The 19,470-nt window shown below is 37.3% G+C and overlaps 2 protein-coding genes across 3 annotated transcripts in view; both read left to right on the plus strand.

The window, feature by feature from the left end:
* LOC131335764 (glycylpeptide N-tetradecanoyltransferase 1-like) overlaps positions 1-17,804 on the plus strand; it is a 29,829-nt gene extending 12,025 nt beyond the window's left edge. The window contains exons 1-2 of one of the 2 annotated variants that reach the window (XM_058371264.1): positions 14,962-15,115; positions 16,192-17,804. In XM_058371264.1, coding sequence (XP_058227247.1) covers positions 16,224-17,522 — 1,299 coding nt within the window. In that variant the 5' untranslated portion in view covers positions 14,962-15,115; positions 16,192-16,223 and the 3' untranslated portion in view covers positions 17,523-17,804. Of the gene's footprint in view, positions 1-14,961; positions 15,116-16,191 lie in introns of those variants that run through there. The other variant, XM_058371265.1, reaches the window with a different exon arrangement.
* LOC131335768 (probable phospholipid-transporting ATPase 4) lies at positions 3,114-9,955 on the plus strand. Its single transcript, XM_058371270.1, has 11 exons — positions 3,114-3,305; positions 4,000-5,992; positions 6,095-6,204; positions 6,417-6,694; positions 6,779-6,867; positions 6,977-7,064; positions 7,148-7,357; positions 7,490-7,615; positions 7,836-7,934; positions 8,413-8,604; positions 9,093-9,955. Exons 2-11 carry the CDS (start codon positions 4,197-4,199, stop codon positions 9,762-9,764), a joined length of 3,660 nt encoding a protein of 1,219 aa, XP_058227253.1. The 5' UTR covers positions 3,114-3,305; positions 4,000-4,196; the 3' UTR covers positions 9,765-9,955.
* Positions 17,805-19,470: the final 1,666 nt, after the last annotated feature.

Here is a 19,470-nt window from a genome sequence, read left to right on the forward strand (position 1 = left end):
GGCAAAAAAAAAATATCCAACAATTTGTCCAAACATGTTAGTATGAAATAAGCCAAAAGTAACTTGTATTGACAAATTCACCCTTTCTAATATAAAAAAAAAGACAATAAAAAACAATTAACTCTCATTTAGTATTTTCAAATCAAGATAACCTATTTATCCACCAGAGGAGCTGCTTTGATCAAAAGGGTAAAACTTGTGAACAACTATTATTTTTGGGAAATTTTTATAAATGGTCCCTCTAGTTTGCATGAATTTTCATTTTCGTCCCTCTAGTATCAATTGTGTTACTTTTAGTCCTATAATTTGCATTTTGTCTCAATTTCGTCCCTCTCGCTTACGGCGTTAATGAAACAAACGGAATTGGAGGACAAAATTGTCATTTCTCCTCACAGAGGGACTAAATTGAGATTTTATGCAAACTAGAGGGACTATTTCTATATTTTTTTTTTTACTTTTGTTTTTGTAAATAAATTTAAAATACATCATATATAATATATTTCTCATATCATTTTATATTGAATAATAAAAAATATGTTGAAATTTTGTAAAGTTTTTATTATATACATCACAAAAATATGAGAAAATTCGAAAAACAACCCTTATGTTAATTGTCTTGGTCTTGTATTTTTTTTTTCAATTGAATTTTCACTATCGTTATTTTTTTTGTCACCAGATTAAAAAAAAAAGTTGTTCAGTAGTATTTAGAAATCTTGTAATTGTGTTTAATTAAGCAATGAAACACTATTAAATATTAAGAGATCAAATATGTTAAAATATGGGTATAAGTGTATTTATTTTGGGACTTACTCATAAGATCACTCATATAACAAATAAACACGGATTTTAAACATTTTTTTTATTGGGTGAAAAAATAAGAAGATTATAAGAACATGATACAAAGACATTAGCTAAGGGGTTGATTTGTGCATTTTCTAATATTTTTGTAATGTGTAATGAAATATAAATTTTTCAATATAGTTTGATTACCCAATAAAAAATAATTCAGTTGTCAAATACATTACTTATGGTCTTTTTTATTTTATTTGCAAAAAACGAAAGTAAAATGTAAAATTTTAAAAATAATCCCTCTGGTTTGCATAAAATTTCAATTTGGTCCCTCTGTGAGAGAAAATGACAATTTTGCCTTTCAATTCCGTTTGTTTCATGGACGGCGTCAAGGAGAAGGACGAAATTGAGATGGAATGAAAACTATAGGGTTAAAATTGATACAATTAATAGTAGAGGGACGAAAATGAGAACTCGTGCAAACTAGAGGGACCATTTTTAAAAATTTCCCATTATTTTTCAACTACTTGAAAAGAACTATTTTGTCATAAATTAATATATATATATATATAGACACACACACTTTTGGATCAAAAAATGGAGAATTCAGAGCTTTTTATTTGTTTATATTTGTTTATTCTATTATAAAAAGGGGTGAAGTTGTCAATATAAGACACATTCAGCTTATTCTATCAGGTATTTGGTCGAACAATTGGTTGTTGGTTGTCAGTAAAATGAACATTGAATTCAAAAGAGATTTTATAGTCATTTCTCTTACGTAAGGGAAGCATCTGTCATTAAGACAAACCTCAAGGGGTGTCTGAGAAATTTTTCAAAAAAACAAAGAGAAAGAAATGAAGTGGGTCCACCATTTCAACAACAAGAATCCTATTTGTCCCTTACCGTGCCCACGTAGGGACACTCACACTCTCACACCAGGTGATGAACAAGTCCGACCCTACATATTGTGGGGCCCGGGGCCCAAGGCCAATATATAATGGGGGTCCTATTTATTTTTTTCGATGAGCAAAATTATCCCAGATACATTAACTAAAACCAAAACAGTCAAACAATTACAAAGCATACAATTATACAAACAGCAACCAAATGACAACTAAACCCAGCAAACAAAACAAAACCCAACGAAGTAAACGAAATAAACAAGGCCAACCAAAACATTCTCACAAAATCAAAAAAAATGCAAACGCACCCTCAACGCCAATCACACAAACTACAAAATTTGCAAAACAAAGATAAGGAACAAGAGAAAGTAAAAAACAATATAAAGTTCGGCGTCGTGGGATACGAAAAGTGTGAGGGTTAGCACAAGTGTCTTCAATGACCCTTTCATGTTTATGCTTCCTCTGAGTTGGAGATTGCAATGCCTTGTCACCAACTTTTACGATGTCTGGCTTGACACTATCGCAATTAGCCTTGACGTTGGCTTTGGTCTTCCGTTTTCGATTGTTGGGTCGCAGAGCAGACGAAGGGCTAAAATTATCTAATCAGTCCCTCCAGATGGCCGTGATCCTCTTAGCCCACAAATTCCTAGGCCCCATAGTAATCTCCTCCAAACTGTCTTCCATTCTATTTATTGTTAACAAACAATGGTAATTAGGAATATTAACAATATAAGGCCTCATTCCGCTAATGTTCTTATTTTTTAAGTACTTATTTCTCATTTTACGAGACAGATCATTCTCTCATAATACATCACATTTAATTCAAAAAATAAGTACTTGTTTGAAAAATAAAATACTTATTTTAGTTTATGAAATAAACCCTAAAATACTGTTTTTATTGTGACAATCATGTGTGTAAAAATATCTTCATAAAATTTAAACTTACAAATACGAGAACAAATTTATGTGGAAATGCATTTTTACTCCACGTTTTTTTATAACTGTGAGTAGCAAAAAAGGAGGCTGCAAGATTTTGATCCTGCCTTGAACATGCTCCACCATGTTGCTGGAATCAGTAAAATTTGGCCTAGAAATTCTATAACACGTCCACTGAAAATGGGGCCCCTAGTTTGAGCCACAAATTGGAAGCCCTGGGCGATAGCCTCTGGGATTTTACCTTAGGGCCGGCTCTATAATGACCAGGTGATGAAATTAGTACTTATTAAAAACAAAACTAGACTACTGGTTGGCTCTCCGCTCAGCTGGCTGTTTTTAGTACCAGATTTTCTGGCCATGTCATTTTCCCTGCATGATAGTACTAATTTTCTTTTCTTTTCTTAAAAAAGAGACAAAAATTGCAATAAATTCACAGATTCACCAGAGAGAAATAAATACAAAGAGAGAGAGAGGCCCCGTAAATTCCTGTCATCGGTTTGAACGGAGAGAGAGGGCTTTCTTCTTTGGCCTAGACCCCTCTCTCTCTCTCTCTCTCTCTCTCTCTCTCTCCCCTTCATTGTGATCTTTGCAACTTCTCTCTTCGATCCCATTATTTTCTTGATGGGTTTGTCTTGTTTTTTTTCATTTGAAATGGATTTATGAGGCTCGTCTTTTCGAGTAACCTCCTTTTCTCTCTCCTCATTTTTTATTATTGTGGTCAATTCAATTGTAGACTGCGACCAGATTTGATTTTCTCCTCTCTTTTTTGTTTTATTAATTGTTTTAGGTAATTTGATTTTAACTTCAGGTGCAACACATTGTTGGAAATTCATTTTATAATGGGTTCAGCTAGGAATGTTATTGTGGTGTTTCCTTTCTTTTATTTGAATCTCTTTCTTTTCTTTTCTTTTTTCTATATGATTTTGGGTAATTTGATTATAGCTTTTGGTGCACATTCTTTAAATTGTCACAATTCTTTACCGTGGGTTCAGCTAGGAAAGGTCTGGTGATCTTTTTCTGTTCTTTTTTTGATGACATTGTTTTTCTCCCATTTGTTTTTCTGTTGTTTTGGACAGCTTATCAATCGGAATACGGTCATTATTTCTTGGTTGCCGTTTTCTCTTTATTAATTTTATGTTCCCATAATCTAGGAATTAAGAATAGGGTTGAAATCCAGAATTTGAATTTAGGAATGGTGATTGGTAGCGTTTTCCTTTAGTAACCCATATTGTTGTTAATCTTCTAATGTCATTGTAGGTAATCTATAAATGCAAATGTCATGTTTATTTTATTATGTCTTATTGACATATGAATGTCATGTACAGGCAGAAAATTTAACTTGTATCTATTTGTGGGTTTGATGTTCTGACAGGTTAGGCATTCTTGAAAAATTGTGAATTCTCTTGTGACCTAATATTCCTCTGGGCATGTTGAATGCTTGGAAGGATACGTTGCACAAGAGGCTCCTTCAGTTACAAGGGTGAAGGCAAGAACTTTGGGGCTTTTATTTTCTTTCCTGAGAAGTGGTTATGTGGTAATACAATTTTATAGAGCTGAGCCATAAAACAAATGACACGAGGAAGGATAAGGACGAGGCTCCGCCGGAGCAATCTGTACACATTTGCATGCATTCGTCCACGAAACGGTGAAAGAGAGGAGCCGCATCAATTCAAAGGCCCTGGATTCTCACGAATTGTATTCTGCAACGAACCACGTCGCCATGTAAAGAAACCTCTTAAATATTGCTCTAACTACATTTCAACCACAAAGTACAACGTAATCATATTCCTCCCCAAGGCCATCTTCGAGCAATTCCGTCGCGTTGCCAACTTGTATTTCCTACTAGCTGCATGTCTGTCGCTCACAATTGTTTCTCCGTTCTCACCTGTGAGTATGATTGCTCCTCTAGCCTTTGTGATTGGTCTTAGTATGGCAAAGGAGGCTATGGAAGATTGGCGAAGGTTTATTCAGGATATGAAAGTAAATATGCGAAAAGCTAGGGTGCATAAAGGGGATGGAGTATTTGGTCCTAAGCCATGGATGAAACTTCGAGTTGGAGATGTGGTGAAAGTGGAAAAGGACAAATTTTTCCCTGCGGATTTACTACTTATGTCGTCTAGTTATGAGGATGGAATTTGTTACGTGGAAACTATGAACTTAGATGGAGAGACAAACTTGAAAGTCAAGAGAGCTTTGGAGGTAACTTTGCCATTGGACAACAACACGACTTTCAAGGATTTTACAGGAAAAATTTCATGCGAAGACCCAAATCCCAACCTTTACACTTTTGTGGGTAATCTCGAGTATGATCGTCAAGTTTATCCTTTAGATCCTAGTCAAATTCTCCTCAGAGATTCAAAACTTAGGAATACGGCTTATGTTTATGGAGTAGTGATATTCACTGGTCATGATAGCAAAGTCATGCAAAATGGAACACGATCCCCTTCGAAAAGGAGCAGGGTTGAAAAACCGATGGACAAAATCATTTACATTCTTTTCAGCCTCCTTGTATTGATCTCCTTGATCAGCTCATTTGGATTTAGTGTGATGATAGTGTTCCAAATGCCACAATGGTGGTATATGCGACCGGATGTGACAACAGACCTAACAAATCTCTATGATCCTAGTAATGCTTTCAAGTCAGGCTTACTCCATTGTGTTACTGCCCTTATTCTGTATGGGTATTTGATACCCATCTCTCTCTATGTTTCTATTGAAGTGGTGAAGGTCCTCCAAGCAATGTTCATTAATAAGGACATACAAATGTATGACGAAGAAAGCGGAACTCCTGCTCAAGCAAGGACATCGAATCTAAATGAGGAGTTAGGTCAAGTTGACACGATCCTTTCTGATAAAACTGGCACTTTGACATGCAACCAAATGGATTTCCTCAAGTGTTCCATTGCTGGTATGGCTTATGGGACTCGTTCTAGTGAAGTTGAACTTGCTGCTGCAAGGCAGGTGGCTTTAAATGTTGACGATCAAGTCTCCGAATCAACCCCTAAAAGTGGTGTGCATGTATCAGAAATTGAGCTGGAGACTGTTGTTACTTATAAAGACAAAAAGTATCAGAAACCTCCAATAAAGGGATTTAGCTTTGAGGACAACCGCCTCGTGCATGGAAATTGGTCGAAAGAGCCAAATGCAGATGTCATCTTGTTATTTTTCCGTATACTTGCTATTTGTCACACTGCAATTCCAGAAGCAAATGAAGAGACTGGTGGATTTACTTATGAAGCAGAATCCCCGGATGAAGGTGCTTTTCTTGTTGCAGCAAGAGAATTTGGGTTTGAGTTCTGTAAAAGAACTCAATCCAACGTATTTGTTCGTGAAAGATATCCTTCTTCTAAAAAGCCAATTGAAAGGTTAGATGATCAAATGAATAATTCGCTTTCATGGATTGGAGATTCTTGATTAGTCGGGCTTTTTTTTTTCCGCATCTAATGTGTTATCCGGAGAATTTTCAGGGGGTATAAAATTCTCAATTTGTTGGACTTTACTAGCAAAAGGAAGAGGATGTCTGTTATTACTCAAGACGAGGATGGCCAACTTCTTCTCTTTTGTAAAGGTGCAGACAGGTTTGGCTCATGAAATCCTTTCCTTAACTTCCAATTTTCCCTTGACATCCGTTATTGAAGGACGTTAGAGCTGTATAATGATGTCATTTGGATAAAATTTGAGCTTTTCTTATCGCCTTTGATGTTTCAAGGCCATCATTTTGCTTAACTGACTTTAAGCTATGTTGACATGGTAATTTGATGCATTGTTCTGCTATGCTTGGGTTATGCGGCATCATCTTTGATCGGTTATCAAAGAATGGAAGAATGTATGAGGAAGCTACTACAAAACACCTAAAGGACTATGGCGAAGGTGGTTTGCGCACATTAGCTCTTGCTTATCGAAAACTTGAAAAGGCAGAGTATTCTGCTTGGAACAATGAGTTTATCAAAGCGAAGACTTCCATTGGTGGTGATCAGGAAGCAATGCTTGAAAAGGTATCTGATCTGATGGAAAGGGATTTAATCCTTGTCGGTGCAACTGCTGTTGAAGACAAACTACAAAAAGGGGTACTTCTATGTCATTGCTAGAGAGGAATAATATTTTTTGCATTCTTGTGTTCCTCTCCAAACTTAACACCACATTTTCACTAGGTGCCTCAATGTATTGATAAACTGGCTCAAGCAGGTCTCAAAATCTGGGTTCTGACAGGAGATAAGTTGGAAACTGCAATCAACATAGGGTTAGTATTCAATTAATCAAACTCATAACCAAACTATTAAGAGACAGAGAACTCCACATAATCCATCGTAACTTGCAACTAAATTAAAACTACTGTTTGCGTTATGCAGATTTTCCTGTAGTCTACTTCGACAGGGCATGAAGCAGATTTGCATACCAAGCCTGAATACAGACACGTCAACACAAGATTCCAGAAAGGTATATTTAATAAGGGATGTGGATACTATTCCGAATTTTATACACTTTTATTTTAGAATTTGTAGCTTTTTGTAACGCATCAGGCCGTGAAAGATAACATAGAGATGCAAATTACAAATGCCTATCAAATGATCAAGCTCGAAAAAGATCCTCATGCCGCATTTGCATTAATTATCGATGGGAAGACCCTTTCATATGCTTTAGAGGATGATCTGAAGCATCAATTCTTGAACTTAGCAGTTGATTGCGCATCTGTCATATGCTGTCGTGTCTCTCCTAAGCAGAAAGCTCTGGTACTATTTTTTTCTCTTATCAACAGATTTGCTTGCCCACTGGACTTTCTATTTCCTGCTAGTTGACTTTTATCTCTTCGTTATATGTTCTTAGTGCTTGCCTTGTTTTAATTTGTTTGGTCACGTCACCAGGTGACAAGATTGGTAAAACAAGGAACCGGCAAAATCACCTTAGCAATTGGGGATGGTGCAAATGATGTTGGAATGATTCAAGAAGCAGATATTGGCGTTGGCATCAGTGGCGTCGAAGGAATGCAGGTCTGTAGCATCTCTTAGACTCTTCTTGGATAATGTATCTGTGAAATGGTTGTCAATGGACCACTTTAGTTTTCCATTAGCTTTCTACAATAGCAAATTTCTTTGTTTTCTCGGACAGTATGAATAGTGAATTAGACCATTAACCATGTTTGGGTGATTACTTTTTGCACTTTGTTTTCCTTTTATAGTCAGCCTTACAAAATTCTTAACTCGTTTGCAGGCTGTGATGGCTAGTGACTTTGCTATTGCTCAGTTTCGATTTCTGGAAAGACTTCTAGTTGTCCATGGACACTTGTGTTACAAAAGAATTGCTCAGATGGTAATAATTCAAGAGAATAATATTGGTGTGACATGTTAAGAATGATTCTTTTTCTTCCCAATTCAATTCTGATATTGGATAGAAAATAAGAAAAATGAATCAACTTTATAATGGGATCATATTACTTCTTGGTTAATTTCCATAAGCACTAAAACTCGTAGAGAAGCAAAACCAACACAATAGACTTTTGTTAATTGAACGGAGAAATTACATTGGTAAATGTTTGGAGACTATTGTCTCCGTTTTTTCTTTTCAATGGCTCGGTAGGAAAAAACGTAATGCTATTCTGTTTTTGTTTTTATAATCGGCTACATAATGCTATTCTGTTAATGTTTCCTAAGAAGTTTTACGACATAACCACTCCAATAAAAGTTCCTTGTTTCTGCCCTTACATGTTCAACATGCATTGCATAGTTAGATACCTTGATGCTACTGTTTTTTTCCACATCTGATACAAACTTTAATCCTTTGCATTTAGATCTGTTATTTCTTCTACAAGAACATAGCCTTCGGCCTCACACTCTTCTACTTCGAGGCATTCGCCAGCTTTTCTGGGCAATCAATTTATGATGATTGGTACATGTTGCTATTCAATGTTATTCTCACCTCACTACCTGTCATTTCACTTGGAGTATTTGAACAAGATGTTTCGTCTGAGATCTGCTTACAGGTAGTTCAACAAGAACACTCTCATTTTAAACACTAGTGTTTGTACCCGTTCTATGTACGGGATAAAAAAAAAACATTAGTTTTTTTTAGCTCTGTGCATTGAAGGGGCACAACGCTAGTAGATATAAAGATAGTTTAAAATTTTTCTTCGGTTTTGTGTTCGATGCACGCTAGCGTTGGTCTTATTATATGCACCGAAAGACATAAATGTATGAAAAATAAATTTGGAATATCACATGACGATATCCCATGGGCATAGGATAATTTTTCCTACATATTAAACCCCCCCCCCCCCCCCCCACATCTCTCTCTCTCTCTCTCTCTCTCTCTCTCTCTCTCTTAAAAAAATATAAAAAAAAATCTTGAAAATTAGGAAAGAAGGTTTGGATGGATTTAAAGGAAAAACACATTTGCTTAATATATAGTATAAATTTGTTGTCTTGTTTTCAAATATTATCCCATGAACACATTACCCCTACATTTTTGTAGTTCCCTGCCCTTTATCAACAAGGCCCAAAAAACTTGTTCTTCAACTGGTACCGAATATTTGGGTGGATGGGGAATGGACTCTATTCCTCCGTCATGATATTATTCCTCAACTTAATCATCTTCTATGACCAACCATTCCGATCTGGAGGCCAAACTGCTGACATGTCAGCCGTAGGGACCACCATGTTTACGTGTATCGTTTGGGCAGTCAACTGCCAGATTGCACTCACTATGAGTCACTTCACTTGGATCCAACACCTCTTAATATGGGGCAGCGTTGCCACATGGTACCTATTCCTCTTAGGTTACGGAATGATGCCACCGGTCTATTCTAGGAATGCCTTCCAACTCCTCGTTGAAGCCATCGCTCCTGCTCCTATGTACTGGTGCACCACTCTTTTAGTAACCATCGCTTGCAACCTCCCATATCTGGCTCATATATCATTCCAAAGGTGTTTCCATCCAATGGATCATCACATCATCCAAGAAATAAAGTACCTCAAGAAAGATGTTGAGGATCACCATATGTGGACTAGAGAGCAGTCTAGAGCAAGACAGGAGACGAAGATTGGGTTTACTGCGAGAGTAGATGCAAAGATCAGGCAGCTGAAAAGGAAACTAACAAAGAAGCATTCATCACTACCTCCACAAGTCGTAATGCCTCCATCGTAACATTTCCTGGGATGTTTTTTTTTTTTTGGCCCTGTTCTCTTTTATAAATTTTGGTTTTCTGGCCATTTCTAGATTAATTTGCTGCCCCTTTTTTTAGCTTAATTCGTTTTCTTACAAGTTATGTTATTCTTTTCAGTGGGTGTGTGTTGAGGTTCCATTCATTATACAAAAGGTGTGATGCTGTTGTATGTAATTAAACCTATATACGAAAAAAAATACTTACTCCTATATAGCATGATCTCATTACAGCTTGTGGAAAATTTTCATATTGATTAACCTACTTTCTCTCCTTGTACAATATGTTTTGTAGAATTCTGAACCCCTGCAAAGCTTTTTATGTTTTTAGTTTTTATGCCCATGAAATTTGATTGACACACTTGCTACATCTCCTTCTTCTATGAGTTGAACAACTTAACTTACAGTGTAGAAAATAAAAATAATGTGGTATGTACACGTTCATGACCACGCCGATGGCCGATTCGTCCATTGAGAAAAACAACCCTTCGATTGGAACAAGATCAAAAACAAATGTTGGAGTTGATTAGATTGTTCCAAGAGCATAAAATTCCTTCACGCGTGCAAGTCTTCAGCATAACGTTGTTCCAACCCATCTTTTTTTTTTTTTTTTGAAATGTTGTTTCAACCAATCTAATTAAATCAAAACAGGAGAGGATATAACAAAATGTTAAATTAGACAAAGGATTCCTCACTTTAAATGCCTAACTTGTTTTGGTTGATGTATGGGGTTGTTTTTTTGCTTTATAATCAATTGTACTGTTTTATTTGGTATCTATAAAATATCTGGGATGATTTTGTTTGTCAAAAAAAAATGCATAACTATTCAAAATTTGTTTACTTCGTCACTCAATATTTAGTTGTACATAATTTGTCTTTCATTGTTAGATTTAAATCTATTGAGTTCAATCAGTCACGTGTTCTCTAATTCTGAAGAAAGTATTCAACGTGTTGTGCCCTGTCAAATTTGATTAAAATTCGATACACACCCCTTTAACTCAGTACAAAAGTCTCTAGTATGACTTCTACAGTGACACTTTTTTATAATACGGAGGATTTTGTAGGCTCCCAATAATCTATGATCTTCAAATTTAGCAAGTTATTGAACACTGGACTACCTGCAGATGTTGGAGGCTTGTATAAACAAAAAAGTCCAGTTGAAAAATGGTTCGCAGACAACCAAAGACCCTATGGTTAGTTCCAAATTCTCTGTTATTTTAATTTTTGTGAAGCCAATATCAATGAAATTACCTGTTCTGGGGCGTGCTTAAGGTTTGACTTGCAGTAGATCAGAAATGCTAGAGACAAAGAAAATTTACCCCGAAAGTACCCCGAAAAGATCAACTAGTGGTTGAGCTTCACTTTGATGTGTGTGACATAATTATCAAAGTGATTCTCAACCATTGATTGCTGTTTTCGGAGTATTTTCGGGGTAAGTTTTCTTTGTACCTAGCATCCCCCGCAGCAGATATAGTGTTAACAAACCTGTTCAAGCCGCCAAACTGCCAAATTAAATAAGCTATGTATGGCTTTATACAAAATGAGTTGTTATGGGTGTTCTGAGTAACTATTTAGAAAGATTGTTTGACTTGGACCTTAAAACAGTGAAACGTGGTCAGGCCCATAAAATAGTTTTGGAATTAATAAATAATCAACGCGGGACATGCTCTAGACTCCCCCTCGTATGCGGACCAGATTTAAAACTTGAAGAGGTAATCAAGGGATTCTACTTTTCCACAAGCCTCTGAAAAGCCTTAGCTCTAGTACCAGTTAAAGCATCTTACTCAAAAACAATAGGCAATGAGGGAAGGGGCCGCCAGATTCGTATACTAGTTTTGGAGTTATTAAATAATCAGTGCGGGATAAACTCTAACAGCCCTATGTTCATCTACTGAGGAGTCTGCATTATTTCTGGTTGTGTCCCGTGTTCTACATTCCTTTCTGTGCTGACTAGATGCCTCGTCCACTCTGTTGGAACAGAGATACTGAATTCCCTTATCTACTGAGGAGTTTGCAGTATTAGCCCACTGATTCGCGCACGCTCCTCTTTCTCTATAGTGTAAATGTTGAAATGTTTTTGCTTTGTCATGCATTTGAGTGGAATGTATTGTGTATTTTAGGAAAAGCTGCCGGGCTGAAATTTACAGTAGCCTAAGCCAAGTTGAGAGCAACCAAAAACACCATAACTGTAATAAGGCCATTACTGTGAATTTACTAGCTGACTTATTTTGGTTACTGAAGGACCCTTGGCCCATGATTACTACATATGGTTGAAGTTTACGACCACCCCGGTACCTGAACTTTGTCATTTTGCATCTCTTTATCTCCAGCAAAATGAATTGACCTAATGAAAATTTCGAGATTAGTTTGAAGTTTATCTGGGCTACACTTACATTTGAGCTGAGCTTCTTTATCAGGTGAGTCGATGTTGAATGAGCTAAGGACACCTTAACATCTAACAATTTATCAGGCGAGTCGATCGTGGATGAGCTAAAAACATCTTAACATCTAACAATTCAATTAGACATTTGAACATGCGTTACATTTGAGCTGAGCTTCTTTATCAGGTGAATCGTTCAATTCCTTGTAGTGTATGGAAGCAATAAGGCTGAAATACTTAAATGGTCCTTACAAAATAGTGTCGGTTTCAATTTCATCCTTGTAAAAATTTTAGTTTCAATTTTACCCTTCCAGTTTGTGACGGATTTCAATGTTATCCTTCCGTCAACTAGCGGACGGAAGCAGCCTAGGTGGATAACCGAAGGCTTATGTGGGACCATTTTGGACGCCAGGGCAATTAATACGTCTTCCCCTCCCCCAATTCATTTCCCCCACCTGTTGTATGGGAAAAGGAGGAAAAAGGAAGAAAGTTGAAAAAAATTCCGCTTTGAGAGAAAGAGAAGAAAAAATGGCGAAATAGAGTTATGGGAATATGGAGTAGTAAAATTTTCTCCTTCCTTTCCTCTCATTTTTCTTCTTAATTATTTTCCCTCCTCTTTCTTTTCTTTCCACAATTTCCAAACAGAGCCTAAATTTCCAAAATCCCTATCAGCGGTGGCGTTTCATTCAAGAATAAAACGAAGTCACGTAAGTTAAACAAACTCTTGAGATTTTTAAGGGAAAAAGAGAGGAAGTGATGAAATTATCCTACCAACAGTGGCATCAAAGGTCCAATTGCTAAAAAGGATGAACTAAAAAAGTCATTTTTGTGATTCCATTGCAAGAAAGGGAAAGAAACCGATTAATTTGACAAAACAGTACAAACCCATATGCTAAAAGTAGAAGAAAAAAAAAAGAGCATTAAACAAAGAAGTTTTCTCGCAGCAGCTGAACAAGCCCAAACACAGAACAGAGAAACTGAAAAAATGAGAGAAAAATGAGGGAAGAAAATAAATGAGAGATAAAACAGTAAAATAAGCCTGCCATGATACGCCTGTGAATTGATAAGTTCTGTCAAACATCAATTATATGATAGTATCAAAGGCCAATGTTGCAAAGTAAATTGGCTTCTACAATGTCAACCATAACCATTGATCGACCCATTCATAAATATAAGTTCGAAGGAAATATAAGTTCGTTCTTTCGAATAAATAAATGAACTAACTCAATGAAAATTTGTTTCATGAAAAATCGTAAGAAAAAGGATTTTGAAACCGAGAACCTCATAACCAATCTCTTTAGATTGAGAAACATTGAAGGTAATGATAGATCAACGATAGACCTCGAGGGAGAAGGTGTCCTTAAGCCACTCGAAGCTTTTCCTCAGAGAGCCCTTTATCTTGCCTTCAGCAGATAGCTAGCAACCCTTTTTTTCCTCTGTTAGTCTGGATGATCAGTGATCAAATTACTCCACTTTTTCAAAAGTAGACCCCGCACCAACGGCGGAATCGCTCCTCTCTAATTTCTGGATCTTGATCACTTGATTGCCCATTTGGTGTCGTGGCGGTGGTGGTTGTACAGATGAGACATGTGAGCCATGAAAAGTAGTGTAACTCCTCAGACCATTCATGTTATTTGGACCTCCAGGCTTATAATTAGTTCCATTGTAGCACTCTAGCTGCTTCTTTTCATGCCTACTTGACTTGGATCTTTAAGTGTCCATTGCAAGTATTGAGAGAGAGAGAGAGAGAGAGATAAAGAAGAAGAAGAAGAGTGGGTTGGCTGTGTGTTATAGGTGAGGAGTTCTTAAGGAATTGGATGTTACTCAAGAAAGATATTGGTACAGATTTAACAGATCTCAAAAACATTATCGGAATCGCTCATTTTGTTGAAAATATTTCGTTTTAAAATCTGTGCAAAAATTCAGCTAAATCCGATATCGGTACAGACGTTTACGAAATATCCAATTTTGTCCCAGAATTCAGGTCTAAAACCGGAAAACAGGCCCAAAACGAATCTGTCTGGCTGTTACATCCATACCAATAGCAATTAGCAGGGCTCTTTTAACAAAAAGAAATCCTACAGAAACAATTGCGAACAGCTGCTACAACTTGGGGAAGCCAAATTTGACGTTAAAGAAGAATAGTCAGTAATTTAAGACATGCTTATTCATCAACTTCCACTTTAGACAATTTTTACAAGGTACCTTTCTTTGACAAAACTAGTAGTAAAAACACGTACTATTATTATTATTTCATAGGATAGGTTATGTAATCGTGTGAGATTAATAGTGCTTAGATTAACAAAAAATCCCAAATATTGGTACCCGTGGTGGGTCCCACACGGCAATGTACACTACTCTATCAGTATCAGGGCTGTAAATGAGCCGAGGTTTTTCGAGCTCGGCTCGTTTACTGAACGAGCCTAAAATTCGAGTTTGATCCTTAACGAGCCGAACTTAGTCATTTACTAAACAAACCTCTTTAATCGAATCGGATCTCCTTTAACGAATGGAGCTTTTGTTAAACGACCGAGCTTAACTCAGCTCGTTTTGTGAACGGGCCGAAAACTCGAGTTCGGCTCATTTACTAAACGAGCCAAGCCGAACTTTAACGAGCCGAACCGAACTTGCGAGCTGCTTGGTTCGTTTACGGCGCCAATCGGTATAGCATAATGCAGATTAACAATAGTACAACATCTGAAGTTACAGTATTAAAAATGAAATTGGCTTTGAAATCTAAATGTCGAACGTGCCCATGCATTTCGTTCATAACTACAGATGGGTAGCGCCTCCATTGGTCCTTTCACTTGACTTTCCTTTATTCCCACCCAAGGCTTATTATTTCCCGATGCCCTTCTCTCATTCTCTTTCTCTCTCTCACACTCTCTGTCCTCCCGCACCTGTGTCTCCTCTCTGAAACCCTAGATCTCCATTGCCGAGCTATACGGAATCGCATGTAAGTCTATTCCTTTTAAGTTTCAATTTCTAAGTTTTATCTGAACCGCAATATTCTTTCATTATTAGACTTATACGCTCGTAATATGTTCTTCTATTCCCCTTTTACTAGCCAAGAAAACGAAGAAAATTAACAGATAAAAGAATATAATTTTTGAATCTGTTGAACCATTTGATTTGGTCTAGGAATATCGATCGAAAGGTAATTGATTTGGTACTGGAATTGTACTTATCTCCAAACGATTTAGTTGGCTCAGTTGAATTGATAATCTGAGCTTGGATCCAACATGTGCGCATCATATGCAAGTTTAAGCATGCTTTGTGTTTCGATATCTTCTTATTTTCCTGCTTTCCTCAGTAGGAGATGAAATTTGATGGGATCAATTAGTGCCAATTTGTAGCATATAATTTTTTGGCAAAATTCATGTCTGAGCCAGTGGGAAAGAAGATACTTTTAACGCAATGCTTTATTTCTGTTCCAGTTAATCCAAGGCAATGTCTGCATAGCTCAAGATAATGATGATAATCGATGTAGAGAATATGAATATAGGAACCATCGATAATTTTACAGTAAAAATAAAGTCAAAATCCATCTTTGTTGCCACGGTCAAATAAAAAAATGGCAAATTGCTTTTTGACAGTATAGTAAGACAAAAATAGCTTTGGCAAAGTCAGTTGGACACTAACCGGCGGACTTGCTCTTATAGCGTCAAAATGCCCTTATTTGGCAATGATGTGAAAGAGAGATTGCGAGAGGAAATTTTGGCTTGAGCCATTTTTATGGAACCAACAGGAGATGGAGAGACCGAAGAGTTGGGCTCTAATTTGGAATAGGGTTGGAAATAGTCTGTTGTGAAGAAGGGCCTCTTGAGCCTTTTTTTTTTTTGGTACCATAAGGAGACAGAGAGACATAAAAATTGGGCTTGAATTTTGCTTAGGGTTGGAGACTAGTATTTTAAGAGGCTGTGCCAAACTATGGCTTTGGCAATGGAAATGGCTTCGGGTTGGTAATGCTCCAACTTTGTTCTTGGTCTACTTTTTTAATTCGACTTGATCTTTAGCATTGTTATTTTGCAGACATTTTGCATTGAAACAGTTGGTATTTGGAAATGGAAGATAACAATCCTATTTCACCGTCTGGAAGCCAAACCCAGAATGCAGATGGGAATTTACCTTCTGAGAGTGATGTTTCAGTTGACGCACTAGCACGAAAGGTTCAAGAGTCACTCTCACTTGCAAAAAGGCACAAGTTTTGGGAAACCCAGCCTGTTGGGCAGTTCAAAGATCTAGGAGACTCAAGTTTGCCCGAAGGACCAATTGAACCCCCAACACCCTTGTCTGAAGTCAAGCAAGAACCTTATAATCTTCCAAATCTTTATGAATGGATAACTTGTGACATGGACTCTGATGAGATGTGCAGCGAGGTTTATAACCTCCTGAGCAACAACTATGTTGAGGATGATGAAAACATGTTCAGGTTTAACTATTCGAAGGAATTCCTGAGGTGGGCCCTTCGTCCTCCTGGTTATTTCAAGAGCTGGCACATAGGAGTTCGTGCGAAAAGCTCAAAGAAGTTGGTTGCTTTCATTACTGGGGTTCCTGCAAGAATCCGGGCCCGCAATTCCGTTGTTAACATGGCTGAGATCAATTTCCTCTGTGTTCATAAGAAGCTTAGGTCGAAGCGGCTTGCTCCTGTCATGATTAAAGAGGTGACTAGGAGGGTTCATTTGGAGAATATTTGGCAAGCAGCGTATACTGCTGGTGTGGTTCTTCCTACACCCATATCAACTTGCCAATATTGGCATAGGTCTTTAAATCCAAAGAAGCTTATTGATGTTGGGTTTTCTAGGCTTGGTGCAAGAATGACGATGAGCCGTACTATAAAGCTGTACAAGTTACCAGATTCCACTGCTACCCCCGGGTTTAGGAAGATGGAGCCCCATGATGTTCCCGCAGTTACAAGATTGCTGAGGAAATACTTGAGTCAGTTTCTTGTTGCACCTGATTTTGATGAAGATGATGTAGAGCACTGGCTTCTTCCAAAGGTGGATGTGGTGGATAGTTATCTAGTTGAAAGCCCCGAGACTCATGAGATCACTGATTTCTGCAGTTTTTACACACTTCCGTCTTCCATCCTTGGAAACCAGAATTACTCAACTCTGAAGGCTGCTTATTCTTACTACAACGTGTCTACGACTACTCCATTGCTTCAGCTCATGAATGATGCTCTCATCGTGGCTAAACAGAAGGATTACGATGTCTTCAATGCATTGGATGTTATGCAAAATGAGTCTTTCTTGAAGGAACTGAAGTTTGGACCAGGTGATGGGAAACTCCACTATTACCTCTACAACTATCGAATAAATCACATCATGAGACCATCAGAACTTGGGCTTGTGCTTTTGTAGTCTGAGCTCTCGTATACAATTATGCCATGCCTATCTGATGTAGTTTTGGTAAACTATGCTGATTATCTTATTCTCAAGGTTGCAACAATTGTCTTGTCATAATTAGTTGGCAATCCATGATTAGGTTCTGTGGCATGCTTTCTTGTGGAAGATAAATTTTATGATCTCTTCTTCTCTAAACTTTCTTTGCCCAAGTTTCATGGGCATTTTACTCTTGTTGGGCTTGTTATATGTTTTGGAACTGCTAGAAGGTTGCCTTTTCAAACTTGTTTTGCCTCCTGATATCAGATCTCTGCTGCTATAACACATTAGTTGCCCTCCGTTGTTTTGGTACTCGGTGTCCCAAGCTGTAGTTAGGAATACGTAGTTTTGGGAATATTTGAAACTTTATTTTCTTTGGATCATGGCTTGTGGAAAGAACGTCTTCGATTCTGCTTCGTGGTCCTCAACTCGTCATCATTTTGTTCTCTCTTGTGTGTAAATGTTCAGTCCATTATGTTTTACATGTTATATACGTGGCTATTGACCCTGGAACTAGTGTTCTGAATGATTGTAGTAGTAGTATTTACTTGGGCCCTAGATTATTTTCCATATATATGGCATTTAGAACCGAGTCGCTTTCAATTGTCCCATGTCAATAGTTATCTTGTGCTTGAGGCGTTGTTACTTTCTCTTAATTTTCCTCACAGAGAGCGTAAAAGACCCGTCATCGGTGGAACTTGTTTCACTGGTTCATTCCAGAGCATCTAAAAGAAGGAAATGTTTTTTGACTTTTTCCATTGTTTGTGAAAGAGGTTGATGATGGGCATGCTTGTAGTTTCCCTGCAATAGTTCACTTGAATTTTCACTGTGCTGTTTTTTTCCAAGAAAAAAACAACTTTGAGTCTTTTTCTTTTTGAAAAAAGACAACTTCAGAGTGCTATTTGTTCCCAATCAATCTCTGGGTCAAATTTACATGCCATTGTTTGTGTTTCTTACAATTGGTAGCGAGGGTGATGGGGTAAAGAAGCAGTTGAATTTCGCTGTGATGAAATATGGAGTGTCTCAATTACCGGGAGTGGCTTCTTGCTCCTTAATTCTACTGAAGAAAATTTTCAATTCTAAAATATCAAAGCTATTCTCAACTAGTAACCTGAAAAAAGCCCTAGACTTCGATTTGCAGAAATCATGATATTAGTAGGATTCTCGTTAGGAGATCCTGGATTAGTAAAGGCGTTAAATGGCAAACCCTGGAGGCATCCAACGTAATTGAGTCTTTAGTGCGACTTATCAGAGTCATTTTAGACTGTAATTCCAACAAATTTCGGTTTTGAAGATCCTCACTTGCAAGCCATTTCCACTAAATGAAACATCCAAAGTGGTCCAATCCATGTCCACTAAATGAAACATCCAAAGTAGTCCAATCCATGTTCATAGTCTCCCTCCCATAAGAGGAATAATTGCAGGGTTTCTGTGTAACATTTTTCTCCCATGGAGATCAAGAATAATAATCATTCCTGGTTCAATAAAATGCACATAATAAGGTCATTTGTTGCTGCATCAAGCCTAGCAAGCAAAACCACAAAACCACCCTATCGAAGTTTCATTAGCACGTTGGCCGGTTGCATAAAACCTTGAAGTACATAAACACATTTTCCTAAATATATAAACAAATAACAATTAAAACTCCAACACCTTCAACTTAATTGGCAATCAAAGGATGCTACAGTCAAAAACAACAAAAGGTTTATTAATATCGAGATGAAGCTGAAACACACGAGCATGATATCGAAACATCAATTGTGATAATGCAAAATAGTCTTCATATATCAGCAGACTTCATGCCATAGTCTTTTCTAGCAGAAAGAAAACATTCTTCTTCCCTTGCCATCGAGGAGGAGTCAAGACAGAGAGACAACCGTGTAAAACCAAGGGGATCAGGTCTTTCGTTTTCCTGTCTGAACATCAC

This window comes from Rhododendron vialii, chromosome 8a, assembly GCF_030253575.1.
Source record: "Rhododendron vialii isolate Sample 1 chromosome 8a, ASM3025357v1".
In the NCBI taxonomy this organism is placed as follows: Eukaryota; Viridiplantae; Streptophyta; class Magnoliopsida; order Ericales; family Ericaceae; genus Rhododendron; species Rhododendron vialii.

Bases quoted from the DNA above. Each gene is read 5' to 3' on its own strand.
- LOC131335768 (XM_058371270.1), top strand. From the start codon at position 4,197: ATGACACGAGGAAGGATAAGGACGAGGCTCCGCCGGAGCAATCTGTAC. The intron at 7,358-7,489 runs GTACTATTTTTT...TCACGTCACCAG, and splicing joins CTCCTAAGCAGAAAGCTCTG to GTGACAAGATTGGTAAAACA. The intron at 7,935-8,412 runs GTAATAATTCAA...CTTTGCATTTAG, and splicing joins ACAAAAGAATTGCTCAGATG to ATCTGTTATTTCTTCTACAA.